Here is a 16,400-nt window from a genome sequence, read left to right as displayed (position 1 = left end):
AAGTAGATTATGATATTATATATATATAAAGAAAGTATCACGCAAAGCACTGCTTCATCTGCTATTTTAGTTCTATACGAGTTTCTTGAAACTCTATATTACAGAAAGTTAAAGTTTGCAAGCGTACTTAAGATTCTTCTTGCTAAATGCACCGTGGTAGTTTACAGCTATTTGCAGCGAGATATAAGATTAAATTTAAGCTCTATATGAATAGTGTGCACAATAAGTTTAACTAGGGTAAATCAGCTCTACGTATCATCCGTATATTGCACATCGCAACGGTAATACGAATGACATATACGGGCGTTGATGCGCCCACGTGGGATAGGTATAGATGTAGCCTCGAGATTTCAGGTCGATAGCCGTGACGTCAGTGGTTCGCGCAGGCGAGAGAGAGAGAGAGAGAGAAGCGAAAGAAGTGATGAAGTTCAAGGTTACCGCGCTCGAATGCACGTCCCACGCGGAAAATAGGAAAAGAGGGCGAATGGATTTTCCAGGTCCAAGGAAAAACGTCAACGCCTAGAAGAGGCGGACTATATCCGTAACGGAGCTTATTAGAAGGAATTACGCTTTTAAAGGGGCGCGTCTTTTGACGATAAAATTGATAAGATATTGCGTTTGTTGAAGATGAAATAAAAATCAAGTCGAGAAAGTTTAATGTTCAAGAAAATTGTTGAGCGAAAATATTATTTTCTGGAAAAGTAAATCTAATCAGAAAAATATTTACTTTATCTGACCAAAAAAAAAACTTGAAAAATAAAATAAAATATGAGAAATTTATCGATCAGGCGACAATATTTCGATTTTAAGTAGATTGCCATATGTATTAATTTTTTTGCAAGTTGGTGCTCAATAGGCATTTCGTAAGAAAATGGTCTCATGACATCATTGCAGCACGATAATTCACTGACTACGCAGAATAATGACGCGGATGGTCACCGATACGCAATGATTGACACCCGGCCGATTGCGTCGAAAACTTGATATCGCTTTCGTAATATCGTAAGTAATCTCCGAATGTACGACGCAATAGGCATCGAAGTATAACGAGTGTGCGAAAAATATTAATTGATGGATCCATGGCATCGTCAAATTTCTCACGACGTGTTCGTCGATAAATGCAACAATTCGTTATCTAGTATTATGGTGTAATAACAGCCAGCGAACACGAAGCTCGGTTCCAGCGAAATCACTCGTTCAAGACTGAAATCCGTTGTCTCGATACTCGAATGCCCTCGAAACGAAATCGTATTTGCGTTGGCACGCCCGGACGTGGCCCGGACATGGCCCGGACTGAGCAGCCTTGAACTTGCTCGCTCCCTTGAACAACTCACCCTCAGCTTCCGACCTTCCACGCCTCCCCTATATCTCTACTCTCCCCTACTTAAAGCATACACATGTTCGATATTTCACAATAAGTATAATCGTGACAAGCAACGGAAAAGAGATCGATGTTGCAGAGTAGGTACGGACATGTATTCTTTATTTCGTAGAATACGTGAAATGTGAAGGTGATCGGAATGAAAGATAATACGTATATTCATCGGCGTTACATTCTGTACAAATGCGACATTATTTACGAGATTCGTTTACCGACTCCGGCAACTTCCCGCCTCTACTCTCCTGCACCGCGTTCGTGTCCCACGCGATAAAACATCGTCCTATCCGTAATACGAAGGGTTAAATAACGTATCCCACGCCAGGATCCTTACCAATCTACGGGCCGACCTCGCGCTCCGCTCTCGACGAGCGACCGCGTAACGAGTTTGCCCGTGACCAACGGGGACCTTGGCAGTGGCTCGTGGCGACGGACGAGCGACGGCAGGGCTGAGCGTCGCGACGCAGACGTCGAGTGCGCGCGCAGTTCGCTCGATGCACCCGGAGGTCGCGCTCACGCGCGCCGGGAGCGACAACCTTGACCTTATACCACGGCCCGGTGACGATCAAGGTCCATCCACTCCTGAACGAATGAAGGTCGGCGGTGTCGCGGCCGCGGAGGCGGGGGGGAGGGGAAGCGCGATAGAAGAGGGAGAGTAGAAACAGGGGGACCTAGCGAAATCCAGCCACCCCGCTCGATCTCTCTCTCTCTCTCGAGGACGCGTTAACGATCCTCAATTACCGCACCCTCGTCAGCTCCCTCGCCCATTCTCTCTCTTTTTCTCTCTTCTCTCTCCCTCTCCTCGATTTTCTTTCTTTTCCGCGCTCTCGATCTCTTTTCCTCGCTCTTATTTTATGGACTATTCATTTCCTCTTTTCCACTTTCCCCCCCCTTCCCATACAAGGACTTTTATCGTCTATATAAAAAACTTGGAGACTATAAAAGGGAACACATCAAGAGTATATACGCTCTCGTAGGTTGTATTTTTGGCGAAATAAAGAGTGCTCATTGGAGGATTTTCCATTAGGGTTTGTAGACGTACGCTGAAGTTTCGATATTGCAAAGATCTTTAATAAAGGTCTCAAAGTACTAAAATCCATTAGTATAAGTTTGAAACTTCCTGAAAGATTCAACTAATTCTACACATTATACAATGATTATCCAATTTTTTATCGTTGCTTCCAACACATCACGTATTTATTTTCATATAATATTTACTTCGGGTAAATTTAGTATCGTAATATGAATATGCTGAAACAATTTTATAATCAATAGTATAATATATGTAACGATTATACATTAAATAGCGTTTTTGCTGTATTGTCTAATCGACAGAGCAAGTTCCAAGTTATAATCATAATTAATTCACAAAACAATCGTTAATTATTAGCGTATATTACGATAATTTGCTTGTATAATCAATGCCTGAAAAATCGACTACGAACGACTACGATCGCACGGAGCTTACTTGACGGAACCGTGGCACATCCATGTTAAAGGAAAACATACACAAAATTAAAAAAATATAAATTTTACTCCCGACTGCTTCAACCTCGTTTTTTACACATTTAAAATTATCAAAAAGCCATTTTATATATTTTAAAATATGAAAGAAACAATTTTTCTTAAAAAAAAAATTTTAAAAACATTAATATTGCGGTTATTTTCAGGGATGTATGAAACTCAAATTAATTTAACGCGGTTTCATTAATTTCATTTAATTCAATTAGTAGAATTGTTCGCCACAAAATTTCGACGATATACCTCGTCGTCTCTAACATAATTTTTCTTCTCAAACGTTAAACGACAACATGACTCTAATAATTCTGTTAATAAAACACTACAAGTATTACGTGACAAATTAATCGTCGATCAAGTTAAATTTGGTCGCAAGTACCGTCGTAAAGGGATTTCAAATCAAGTTACACGTATATCAAGTTATACATGTATCAAAATTAACTCTCGACTTCGGATGTGAATCTCTATGACTCATTTGCCATGTTGACCAATCGTGTTTTTCTTTCAAGAAAATAAAGCTTGATTCTACGCATCAATGCTGCAGATCAATACAAGAAAATACAGCAACAAGCATGTATTCAGATTGAAAAGCAATTATTTTTATTTCTCCGTTTTCACATTTAAGAGTAGAGCTCGACCCATTCGCTCTCTCTAGCGGCTAGTGTATATAATGTCCACAGTCAAGAATTGATTCTGTGGCCGTGTCATCAAACCCAGTGTCCCCCTGGGGGGCAGTCATTTATCAATCGAGAAATTAAGAATCAATTCGCTTTTCCTCGCGCTTCGATTTCATTGTAGCGCTATGCTTACCATAAACTTGCCATTCTTTAATTTAATTCGTATAGTAGCGCACAAAGAGCGGAGGGCAATGCGGGAGCAAACAAACGAACAATTAATCGCGCGAATATAACAGGTGACTACACTCACCGGCCGACGCACCCGATATAACCTCATTGTACCGGCTCTGCCGGCTGCACCGTTAATTATTTCGGGCGTTCGTTCGTTCGTTCAAGGATACCAGTCCGATTAACGCGACGCCAGGACCGACCCGACCGACCACCACTCTTTATACGACACTCATCTCGACATTCGTCGCACGCTCGTGATACGCGCAAACGAGCGTAAACATCACACGACATTTGCACGATACTTACTCCACCGTTCGTTTCGATCCTTCGATCGTGACGTAAGACTAGACGCGATATTGTGCGTAATGGCGGTATTACATCGACAGGGCAACCAATCAAATCTCAACGAGCCTGATCTGCGGCCAATAACGTTAGCGGCTAGATCGCTTCTCAAAACTCTTCGGATGAATCTCCATTATCAAATATCAAGGCGATGCTGAGATGCTCGTGGCGCAATGGCGTCGAACGAGACGAGCGGGTAATTAGTCTCGACTCTCGCGTGAACGATACATAACACGTCACTCACCGCCCAATCGCCGTCGTCGTCGTCCCTTCCGGGTACGCCGCTTTTCGTCCTTGAAACACGCCACGACGCTCATCTCCACTCTCGATGCTCCGAGACGACGCTCCTTTACGACGTGCCGTCGGAAATCTCGGGATATCTTCATCGCACGATAGCACTCACTCACGACCGTCGGGAAGACGCGGCCTGTCCACGGATTTGCGAGTTAATTACCTGTTAATTGCCCGTCAATTCACTCGCGCGGCACTTCCGATCGCTCGCGACGCACTCGGATCGGACAGAACGACGCGAGACGCGAGATGCGCGGAAATCGCGCACATCGCCCTCGGCCCTCGCGCGATCACTTGGGTCACTGATCGCGACTCGCGACATTCGTTACAATTCGTTAGACACCGCGGGACCGCGAGCTCCGAAAAATTTGAAACCTGTACTGACCTGCAGCAACTTCGCGACAAAAAAATTCACCGGGGCGAGGTGGGCGGGGGGGGGGGAGTAACCGCTCGCGGTTGGCAGTTGGCATCCCTCGCGACGCTCGCGACACGGGCGAATAACCGCTTCTTCCGCAATGTCCGCGTATCCGCGTGAAATTATCTCGCCGCGTACCACGAACTTTCCGGACGAGACTCGACTCGTCGGAGGAGTATCGCGCGTCCCGTCATCGGGCGTAACGAGATCGGGGAATCGTGAGGTAATAAGACAGGGTAGGATTATGTTTCACACAGATGTGCACTTGCTCAATAATAGTTTTGTGTAAGGTAATAAATTTTAACTACCGTGTGTGTCGAAACGTATTATTTTAACTTCATTGGTTTAGTAAGTTTAGTTAAATTAACATTGTTCAGTTAAATTAACGACGATTGATTGAGCGGGAGCAGCGGTGGCCTACAGGAATCCGGCTGGAAAAGACTGAAATCGAGTATAATTTAACTACGACAATTTGACAGTGTCCGATTGACCATCGCTGCGTGAACAAGCGCGCATCTACGGGAACATATCGTACCTTGCCTTATTAACCTCGCGGTACCTCACGTCGCGATTCCCGATCTCGACCACGGCCTGACGCCATGACGCGACGCGCGCGGCATTTCTCCGTCGTGTCCCGTCCGAAAAATTCAAAGTGCGCGGCGACAACTTCACGCGGATATGTGCGGGCATCGCCGTTTCATTGGCCCGTGTCGCGAGGGATGCCAACGGCGGGCGGTTGCCCCCCCGCCCCCTCCCCCAGCCCCGTGAATTTTTTGTCGCGAAGTTGCTGTAGATTTCAAATTTTCCGGAGTCGACCAGTACTAGCGAACGTCGCGAGTAATCGCGCTCGCGCGAGTGCGACGTGCGCGCGTGATCTCCCCGCATTTCCCGTCGAATTCCATCCGATCCGGGTGCGTCGCGAGCGATCGGAAGTGTAACGGGCAATTAACCTGCACAAATTCGGCGATCGGCCGCGCATTCCCGACGGGCGCGAGCGAAGCGTATATCGCGCGATGGAAATATCCCGGCGTTCCCGACGGCATCGTAACCGTAACGGAGCGTCTCGGAGCATCGAGGGACGACCGTGGCGTGTTTCAAGGGAGAGAAGCGGCGTACCCGGAAGGGACGGCAATAACCACCGCGACGGCGATCGGGCGGTGAGCGAATATATATCACGCACATATATATGTCATTCGCGCGAGCCTAATTATCCGCTTGTCTCGTTCGGCGATCCGTCGGGACGACCCGACGCCATTGCGTCATAGGGATTAGCATTAGCAGTCCTTTTACGCCATCATGGCGAAACGCAGGAGGTTTCCCGTTTCCTTTGAACCGAGATGCAATCGGGTACGGTCGGGGGAGAGAGAGAGAGGGGGGGGCGACGGTCCGTTCTACGAATAGATCCATCCATCAAGCAAAACTGCCGCTAAGAATAGGCGGAGCGTCCGACAATATTTTGGAGGGACACCGGCCGGCGCGGCGGCTTTCAGGCCCGCCCTGCGTTCCACGGTGCCCGGAGTCCGGAGTTCCGGAGTCGCGCGTGCCGTGTGCCGCGCGTGAGGTCGGAACGAAGAACGAAACAAGTCGTCCGGGAGCGATTCTCGCGCGGATTAGAGGCGATGGAAAGTCGAGGTCGCCCTTGACGTAAGCGCGCGCCTACCGCGCTTCGTAGATACACAAATACGCTGGCGCCTTTTCGCGTTATATATCGCGTTCCGAGAAGCACGCGCGACACGCTCGCGCAGGATAACGCGCGGGGCGGTATTGAGACGCCGATTGGCTTGGGAGTTATTATTAATCGCGATCGAGAGCCGACGGGAATCGTTCACCCCGCGCGCTCCGGCTTTACCTTAATTGAATTTATCAGCGGCGCCGAGATCGCCGCGACGCGCGATCGCGATCTTTGACGCGAGTGCCGCCGGCGCCGGCGCCGGCAAGTTGGCTCGCGATAAACGGGCGGTAACAAGTGGGTTTTAGATCGCTCCGGATATTTTTACGCTTTTTAAGACTCGAGTCGATGCAATCTTTCCTCGATTTATTCACTTAATATTCAGGTATTCAAACGTGTAATAAAACGACGTTTGAACTAAATGCATAACGGATTAAACTGCGTTGCAATCAAAACCGGCGTTTCCCACTCTCCTCTGTCCGCGTAACTCGACGCAACTCGCTGCGCAGTGGAGCGTCGCGTATCTACGCCTCTATGGGTGAATCAGATACCTACGTCAAACAAATCCCCCTCGAAATAAAAGCGAAACGTCCCGCTTAGGCGTAGGCGGTAGATATGTAAGGCCGTGTATTCGAATTCTTCGTCCCAATATCGGAATATAGCGGCGCGTCAATTTCGGTGCTGCGACGAACGGTTCTCTACATCTCTCCCCCCCCCCCCCCGGCCTTGACATCGACCGTGCCGATTGCTTGCAGCTACGCAGTTGCAACCGAGTGGCATCACCGACGTCCGCCACCTCCTAGGAACGGGCACCGCGAATACCCGATCGTATATTTGAACAGCGTAAACAATCTCGCGGGACAACAGGTCTGAATTCGCTGGAGCATCATCTCGTTAACATTTTCCGCGCGTCGACCCAGACCGCGGAGAACGATGGGGCGGGGGACGTAGGACGAGTTTCTGTTCAATTATCGTTGCCGCGGTGTAAAGAGCGAACACCGCCACGCGATCCATCCATATCCATATTTTACGCGAAAAACGTGTAGTCGATAGTCGATGACGAATCTTGGCGTCCGTGGCGGTGAACACCCTCCCCGCGCGCGGCAATCGGGGTTCGCGACTATATACTTTCGCGAATGACGGTGCATCGACGCCGACGCGAGGCGATCTTTAATAGATACCGTCGACCTTGTCCTTGACATCGACCGCGGCGTCCCGACGATACGCAGGCGGCCCGCGGTTACACATCGAGATACCCGATACACGCGGAACACAGCCGAGAAGTGTACCCGTGGAGGGGTTCACCTCCGTCGTCGGATGGGGGAGTATTTTAAAGAGGGATATAGGGGACGCTAGATCTATATCACACCGAACGCTGGGAATATTTCATAAGATTACGTAAAACTTTTCGGGAGCTTCGTCGTTCACGGACAAGTAACGAGAGATGTTAATGAGCGTAATAAATAATAGGTTGTTTGCCATCTATAAGTGGCTCGCTCTCTCTCCTTCGTGATTTTTTTTTTTTTTTTTTTTTTTTTTTTTTTTCGCGCCATGCGCTAGAAACGGCGATTTGCAACTCCGCGACTAGGTACTCGTTCCGGCTGTTTTATCGTGGAGGGAGAGTTTCGAGTTATTTCTGTATCTACATTCTACATCGACATTGTGCACGAAACAGAATTTGCTCGAAATAAAACGAGGACAAGTTCGACTAATCTCGTACAACGCGAATAAGATCGTATTCCACTACTATTTATTAACGCGGTTACATTCCGCGTCGGTTGTGACTGAAGTGGACAGAATTGGACGTCTATGTGTAAACAATATCTAAGTGTAGTCTCTCTCTCTCTCTCTCCGTAACTTATCTCTTTACCAGTAACTTATACATCACACGTACACGTTCCGCATCGATATCTATTAAAACGATTCATTTCTAATAGTTGGAAAAGAAAAATATGTATAAAATCGATGGAATAATTTAGAAAGGAAGGAATCCAGAATTCTCAAATGTGCATTGCATGATAGAAACAATATTTATTTACATGTCTCACAACTGAATTATACAAATAAATGCGTGGTATAATTTTTGCGAATAAAAAATGTTTCGTAACGTGAGGCTAAAGGTTACTTACTTTTCCTCTTCATAGTTTTAGGCTTTGCCCTCGGTTTTTTGCCTCGATTATCGCCTCGACTTTTCTTTCCACGTCCTTTAGTTTTTTCCTTCGCTTTCGCCGCGCGTAAATCTTTCTTCATCCTCGGGTCGACTATTTTATATCGACCTTTCACCCCGGGTGGCCGAACGGACCGTTTTTGCGCGGTATGTTTCTTCGCTACGATATACTTAACTTCCTTTTTTGGCTCCTGACGTGCTTTCTTGTACAACCTAGGTCAAATTGAAGAGTGAATTACGATGGTGCGTTCATCAGAATATTCAGGATAAAACGTTCCAAGACATCTCATACTTACGCTTTAACTTGTCTGGCCTTCTCTTTACTACCGATGTCCGTATTATCCATCAATGCTTCTACTTTCTTCTTGGCCTTATCAAGTTTGCGCGCTGCGCGTTTCTTTTTCCTTGCTTTAGCTTCCATCACTTTCTTAATAGGTCTCACATTCAAGTCCTCCACCCTCTTTTTATATTCATCGGCAAGTTCTTTAGGTACAGGCACGTCCTTCTTCATATGTTTTTCCTCGTCCTTCACAAACCAATCGGGTAATTTCTCGTCGTTGAACGCATACCTGTTCCAAGCCGAGTCAAGCAGGTCTCTTCGAGATTTTTTACTTTGAATTAGTAACGATCCGAGCGCTAAATCTTCGGGAGTCAATTTCTTTTTCTTCGGCTTTTTATCTGATTAAATTATAAACAAACGTGTATATTGATATGAGTAGCTACAATTATTAATAGTCTCAATCGGTAAAATGCATTATAAAACTTCTTTACCTGTTTCTCGTGGCACTATTTCAAAACCATCTTTTCCACCGATCTTTTTCATTTTTTTATCAGGCGCCATCATTTCTTCCACGTCATAATCCGAATCTGTGTCATCACTTTCATTGATTTTGCGTTTCCGTTTCTTTTCCTCATCTATTTTCTCTTGCATGTTTTTCTCTTCTCCGAGGACACATCCACCTTTCTTCTTGTACTGCTCGATCATTTTATCCATTTCATAATCTGCGTCATCTTCATTCTCTAAGTTTTTAAATACATCTTTCTCAAACCAGAGTGCTGCTTTGTGAGCTCTTTTAGTTTCTTTGTCCCGGAAATCTAGATCGGTTAACAACGGCGTGCTTTCAGGATCTTTAAATTGTCGTTTCTTTTGTGGTTTACTTGTACTTTCATCGTCCGAATCGTCCAAACCTGTATTAAAATAATAAACTTTATAGATTCTGTTACAAATTCAAACGGTAAGTCGGAAACAAGATATAAATCTTTCAGCTGGAAGAGAATTATTTGATTAATTATATTGAAATCAGTATTAATATTTTACGCATAATACCTAGTCCAGATTCTTCGCTATTTGTATCGTCACCCGATGCATCGGTATCACTTTCCTCGCTATCCTCCGATTTATAGCATAAATCCTTGCTGTCCAAGTGACCCGTATCTTTTTCATACTGAATCTTTTTCGGTTTCACTTCTTCGTCCGACTCCACGTCGCTCTCCGCTAAGACGTCAGGCGTTTGATTTGTAACTTGCTCTAATTGCTGATAGGTCTGAATCTGATCTAATTTAAACAAATCGTCTCCTTCTAATTTAGGTCCCTCGTCGCTCTTGTGAATCATTTTCAAATTGAGTCGTTCGTTCAGCTTCTGCCTTTCTTTATTAGCTTTCTTCTTTTTACGTTTTAACTCTTTAGCTTCTGCTTCCCGGAGCTCGGCGATCTGTTTTTGAATTTCCTCGTCTTCTAAATCCTCCTGTTCCTCGAGGGTAATGGTTGCAGGTGCGGCAGTAACTTCATCCTTAACCGTATTCTCCACTTCTTTCGTTTCAGTTTGCGACTCTTTTAACGCCTTCCACCAACCAAGTAGAAGCTTCAAATCTTTTCGCCCCAGTACTTTAATATCCTTGCAACATTCCCTAATTTCTTTAGTTGTTTTCTCGTGCTTGTCGATAACTTCGTCGTCCATCACTATTTCGGAAGCATTCTGCAAAGCTTCTAATGCATCTTCACAGGCAATAAACTCTTTTGCGGATAATTTATGATGTAATGTGTAATCATTCTCTGGATATCCTTCTGCTTTAGCTTTCTTTTGTTTTTCTGGATGAAAAACATTTAATTTGTTTCCAGTTTCTAATTGTAAGTCAGAAAAGACATGCTTTGGGTCAAAGAACTTGGGATCCAACTTATCAGGAGCAATATAATATTGACAAACTACAAAAATTTCTGCAGATTCGCTACGTGAGGCTTGAGGTTTAGTAGCGTGTACCTGTAATTAAATTATTTAATTAAATCATAGCAATAAAATAATAGATAATTAGTAAATATGCCTTAAATGATATTAATCTTACCTTCTTAAACAATTGTTTTAGCACCCAGACCAATGGGTTATAATCTTTGGATCGAAATACTTTTGTTACAAACCAACCACCAGCTTTTAAAAATTGAGTAGCTAATTTAAGAGCTGATAATGTCAAAACAGCTTGTTGATATGCATCGTGAAGCCAACTTTTTCCCACATTGGGAGCACCGTCGTTTAAAACAACGTCAGCCTTCCATGTTTTCAATTCACGTGAGATAGCAACTCTACATTTATCCGTTGTAATATCCTCTACAAGACTGAGACATCCCGGGATAGGCTTTATCGGAAATAAATCTACACCGATAACTATCGACGATATTGGCATATTTTGCCTGGCAACTTGCATCCAGCCGCCAGGTGCAGCACATAAATCGACGCATACTCTGGACTTTTGAAGAAACTCAAATTTACGATTTAACTGAATTAACTTGAAAGCCGCACGTGACCTATAACCTGAACAAAACGTTCAATTTTAGTAATTATTTAGATGATACGATTAACTGCTAAACGTTTAATTAAAATACTACCGTATTTGAAGATAATATAACTTTTAATTTAGTAATTTAAGTATGTATAAGTAATTAATATTACCTGTTTCTTTGGCTAGTTGATAGTATTTATCTTTCCTCTGCTTTCCAATCTTTGATTTTTTCCCCATTTTAATTCAAGATATTTTAATTTTTTAAATAGGTAAATACGCATGTATTAATTGCGTATAGTTATTATTAAGAACCTGTACAGCGTGGTCTTCAATCGCACGAGACTCGTGATATAGGTTAGGAATGTTCCACCTGAATATGCTGATATGTGATATTAATATTTGTGTGTGTGCCAACTTGACAAAATACTCTACTTTACTACTTTTCCGTGATCTTGACGTTTATTGGTAGGACCGTAAAGTTGTCGAGTATTCTAATTGGCTCTCGAGTAGGGACTTTTTAATATGGATGTCAATCCGTTTTCTCGCATGTTTGTGCACGTGGTGGACTATTTGTGCACGACTTCAGTCATCAGTGCAGTAGTGCACTCGTTTTTAATGTAGCGTAGATTTAACTCCGAGGGAGTTTCTTTGCCTCGCTTTCCACAAAGAGTATATCATCTTTCCAATATATAAAAGGAAGAAACGAAGGAAAAATGTGGAAGGTCGTAGTTCGCGGAATCCGAGAAACGTTGGAGCGACGTGTTTGTCGCACCAACGTTTACTCACAATCGTCGCAGGATAACGCGAAAAATGAAGTCAAGACGAGCTTGACATGCCAACAGAAATTTCTTCCACCAGTATTTATCACTTGTGACAAAGGCTTTTGCGGATCAGCTAAAAGCTCCGGTGCTAAAAACAAGCAACACGATTGGAATACCAAGCACAGTTGGCCCGAGGCTGTCGGCTGGGTAAATACGTTTTTCAAAACAAAACCTGTTGTAATGTTATGCAACACACATCTTTGCAACACTAGGAAGTCTTTATCGCTAATATGTGGCCTATATTTTTATTTTATTAGTCCAGCGTACTGGCGGCTGGATGGGTCGTATGCCAGACGCTTTGTCTCCGCAAAAGAGTCTTCGACAGAGATAGCAATGAGAATTGCTCGAAAAGCAAATTACGTGGTTGCTCTCGAGTTTCACTCATACTTATGCAATTATTAAATTTACATCCAAGAAAAATCCTGCCGGTCACTAACTGTACTGGCACTAGCAATAAACTAGCAAAAACATCCAATCTGCAGGAATCAGACTCACAATGGACTGCAGAGAAACCATTTGGTCCTATCACCATTGAAGAGGTGAGGATGTTATTTTGCAGACCTTATACTCTGTAATGTTATAGGCACAAATTATATTGAGTGGAAGCTTACAACAGTCTACATTTCTCCTAAATAATTATTTCAAAAAGCATTTGTATACATAATGTATGCGAGCATATGTAAAAAACTCAGTATTTTATGCAAAAATGTTCTTAATCGCGTTTCTTTATATTGATTTTGTAGTTACAAGTATCCAGAATACATTTTTTTCGCTTATTTATTTTCTGACAAATTCGAAGATATTTTCTCTTTAACAAAAATTTCTTTTATTTATTTGTTTTGATATGATTGTAATTATCGCGATATTATCTTTGTAATCCATGCAGATAATAATTTATATTCACATTTATCATAATTCAGTGACTTGTTATTTTCTTGTCTTTTGTAAACAATATATATGTTTGGATTTAAATTTTGTAATATATTTAGTGAAGCGCATTACAAAAATTATAGAATAAATGAAGACTTGTACATTTATTTCTTTCAGTCTTTTCTCTTTAATTTTTTTTTTTTTTTTTTTAGGAAAATTATTTTATTCCCTGTATGTGTAGAGAGGCCAATGTAGAGTTTCATATTTTTATAGATTTTCTATATCCATAGGCATTCAAAGAGGCAGCTGATGAATTTACAAATACCCATAAAATAGTGGTAGGAGAATACGAACTTCGTTATGGTATTAAAGCCTTAGAAGAAAAACGTTATAAAGACGCTTTAGCGCATTTTTCCGCGGGTGCTAAATTATCATCTCCCGGAAGCATGTTTAATTTAGGTCTATGTTACGAATTAGGCATTGGAACTTTGGCAGATCAGGCAAAGGTACATTCTAATATCTAGATAATATTTAGAGATGCGAGAAACAGCTTTTAAAATATACGTCATTTAATCACGAAAATCTCTTCGATCCCCGCACGAAGATAAGAAAGATATTCGACTTATATAAAATTAAAAAATATGGACGATTTAAAACGTGAAGAGAGATATATACCTGCAAAAAAAAATTATATAAAAGTATAATTTTCCTTCAGGCTGCAAAATATTACAATGATGCCGCGGCTCACGATCATGCCGATGCGTTATATAATTTGGGAGTTTTCCATGCCCAAGGAAGGGGCGGTTTACCAATCAATATTGATACCGCACGCACTTATTTCACCAGAGCAGCAAGATTGGGCCAGGTACAAGCGCAACATGCCCTCGATTTAGAAAAAGCTGAAATTCAATCAAAGAAAAATACCTCTCCTGTACCGAACATAAGTCTTAAAAATTCAGGTTCAGATAAGAGTGACGGAAATGATACGCACGTTAAATTAAGCGATTTCATGTTATATACAAATGCTGATGACACATTCAGTCCAATCACAAAGTCCAGCAAAGTATTTTTAGAGTTTCTTGGCTTAAAAGAACCTAGTCAAGCACCCATTATGATAAATACCAACGATTGTCGCGTGCCATATTAAAAAGTACATTTGTTATCTTACAATTAGTGTAAGACCAAGTGGAATCAGGTATAGTGATATAGGATAATTCCTACTAGTATTATTTTATACAAATACTATGTTTTTATTTTTCTTTTTTTATGCGCATAGTATTTTTGCAGGAATATATTATAAGCATGCGATATCGATGCAATATTTGCTCAATTTACAATATATCGCAATATATTCAGAATTTTGCTGTCGATTCGAAATCCCATTCCCACATTTTTTGCGTATCATTACCTTCATTATTTTTAATTCGAAAAGAAATATTGTTTTATGCTTAGTGCTTAAAAAAAAATTTTTTTTTTTAATTATATTAACGTGTTATTCTCTATAATGATACATTATATCAATACATATTGATGATGTGATTTTTCAATGACTTTATATTTATACATATATAATAGTACTTGATTCTCGTGTTTGAGTTTGAACTTGACTGTGATGTGCGATCAAAAGAATTATGAAAATATACATGACACAAGACGACTGAAATTCGAAGATTGGGTATTATACCTCACAAAAACTTTCTAATCCGTGTAAGAACAGTAATAGTGTGACATGTGATAGATTATAATCGACATTTTTGTCGGATGCATGTTTCGTCTTACATTGAAAAATCTCATTTTATGTCTGAAGACGTATACTAGATTTAAAATTTTGTTTGGCACAAACAACAGTAATATTTAGCGATGTGCGCTTGTGCTATGCACAGTGCAGAAAGTGTATGTACGGGTATAGTACACATAGTATATACATAATACAAAAATAATGTTTTTATAATTGTACAATTTTTTTAACATTATCCTCCTCCCAGACGAGATTACTGCAGTTGCAATTGTAGTCTGCGCTTCACCAATGCGCATTACGTTGCAACACAGTTTTTCTTACAAACTCGCTATGATTGGCGTATAAATTGATTTCCTTATTTACGTCCATCCACCTTACATTACGCGCGTCATCTCCAGCCTTCAACGCGAGCTTCCCTACGACATTGTTTTCCTCGTCGTGAAAATTTATAGCCACTGTCTCCATCCAAGCGTTATCCGTATTTCGTGGGTCGTCTACATATCCCTTGTAAATCTCGTCGCCTGTCGTGAAGAACTCCATTATAGAATTTTGTAGGACCTTCCTCTCGGTGTCATCCATTTCCAGAAAGTTTAGCGCTTCCTCCATAAATTCTCTCATTAGAGTGGCAGAAACTGTCTCATTTGGATCAACCATACCCCCAGGTATGGCCCATTCTCCGGAATCACGTCTCTGTATCGCGACAAATTGTAATATAGGTTTTCCCGTGTTATCGTTTACTTCCACGGTCCCCGTATTATCGCGTTTCCATCGTGTGACGATAGGATCGGCAGCGTGATTCGGTCCCCAACGGCCGAGAAGTCCTCGGCCAACGATACCGGTTCGTCCCACTGGATTTAAGGGGTAACCATCCGCGTTCGCGATGTAGTCACCCGTAAAACTCTTTCGATTCACCCTGTCTGTCAAGAATTACGTTTCAAATACAGACGTTTAATAACTTGCCTCGCATGCGCAATATTGCTCTAGTCTACGTAAATTGATGTTAACCTAAGAAACGTGACTTCCACCATTTATTTTTCTTCCGTCAGTTTTTCAATTCGTGACAATTGTTCTGAATTTATCAGTCAGACGAATAGAAAAAGGGTAATTACCGTCCACCGTGTTCCATTTTGGTTTGAAGGTGGGCTCGTTGATTTCTGGATCGGCCCAAGGTTTACCCTTGAGAACATTAGCGGTATATGCGACCGGTTTGTACTCGGGATAATCGACTGTCCACGGTACTCTTTCCTCCGGTACTGCAAATCTCTTTACGTTACTGGACGGATAAAAACCCTGCCGACACTTTTGATGAAGCATTCTCGCGTATCTGATACTCTGGATACTCATTTAACTGTTCCTTCTTATAGAAACGGAAAATCAATGTGACAACGGCATGCTTGGCTACCTCCAGTGACGTAATTGACGATTCGTAGGCCTTGCATATCATGTATTATTTTTTTCTGAATTCGAAATAAAAAAAAGGCGAAATACATATAATGAATTTATCTGCCATAAATTATATGTATATTATCAATATACATATATTAGGGATCAAATAGGATACAGAGAGAAAT

At 42.2% G+C, this 16,400-nt stretch overlaps 4 protein-coding genes across 5 annotated transcripts in view; 2 read left to right on the top strand and 2 right to left on the bottom strand.

Annotated features, from left to right (window-relative positions):
* The first annotated feature begins 4,720 nt into the window (after positions 1-4,720).
* LOC143897126 (uncharacterized) overlaps positions 4,721-16,400 on the top strand; it is an 86,005-nt gene continuing 74,325 nt past the window's right edge. Inside the window, exon 1 of one of the 2 annotated variants that reach the window (XM_077405488.1) lies at positions 4,721-5,949. In XM_077405488.1, coding sequence (XP_077261614.1) covers positions 5,806-5,949 — 144 coding nt within the window. In that variant the 5' untranslated portion in view covers positions 4,721-5,805. The remainder of the gene's footprint in view (positions 5,950-16,400) is intronic. The other variant, XM_077405497.1, reaches the window with a different exon arrangement.
* LOC143897189 (pre-rRNA 2'-O-ribose RNA methyltransferase FTSJ3) lies at positions 8,469-11,777 on the bottom strand. The gene is made up of 6 exons (XM_077405616.1): positions 11,571-11,777; positions 10,969-11,432; positions 9,956-10,886; positions 9,400-9,816; positions 8,925-9,306; positions 8,469-8,841 (listed from the first exon to the last, which is right to left on the bottom strand). Exons 1-6 carry the CDS (start codon positions 11,635-11,637, stop codon positions 8,583-8,585), a joined length of 2,520 nt encoding a protein of 839 aa, XP_077261742.1. The 5' UTR covers positions 11,638-11,777; the 3' UTR covers positions 8,469-8,582.
* Positions 11,975-15,042, top strand: LOC143897278 (uncharacterized). The gene is made up of 4 exons (XM_077405805.1): positions 11,975-12,368; positions 12,479-12,760; positions 13,382-13,597; positions 13,807-15,042. The coding sequence occupies exons 1-4, from the start codon at positions 12,114-12,116 to the stop codon at positions 14,236-14,238; spliced, it is 1,185 nt and encodes a 394-aa protein (XP_077261931.1). The 5' UTR covers positions 11,975-12,113; the 3' UTR covers positions 14,239-15,042.
* On the bottom strand, positions 14,852-16,212 carry LOC143897306 (ADP-ribose pyrophosphatase, mitochondrial). The gene is made up of 2 exons (XM_077405873.1): positions 15,939-16,212; positions 14,852-15,746 (listed from the first exon to the last, which is right to left on the bottom strand). The coding sequence occupies exons 1-2, from the start codon at positions 16,171-16,173 to the stop codon at positions 15,112-15,114; spliced, it is 870 nt and encodes a 289-aa protein (XP_077261999.1). The 5' UTR covers positions 16,174-16,212; the 3' UTR covers positions 14,852-15,111.

The sequence above is a fragment of the Temnothorax americanus genome, unplaced genomic scaffold, assembly GCF_048541705.1.
Source record: "Temnothorax americanus isolate GAGA-0224 unplaced genomic scaffold, ASM4854170v1 Scaffold1, whole genome shotgun sequence".
NCBI classification, from domain to species: Eukaryota; Metazoa; Arthropoda; class Insecta; order Hymenoptera; family Formicidae; genus Temnothorax; species Temnothorax americanus.
Note: the sequence above shows the minus strand (reverse complement) of the source record. Positions and strands in the feature narration are given on the sequence as shown.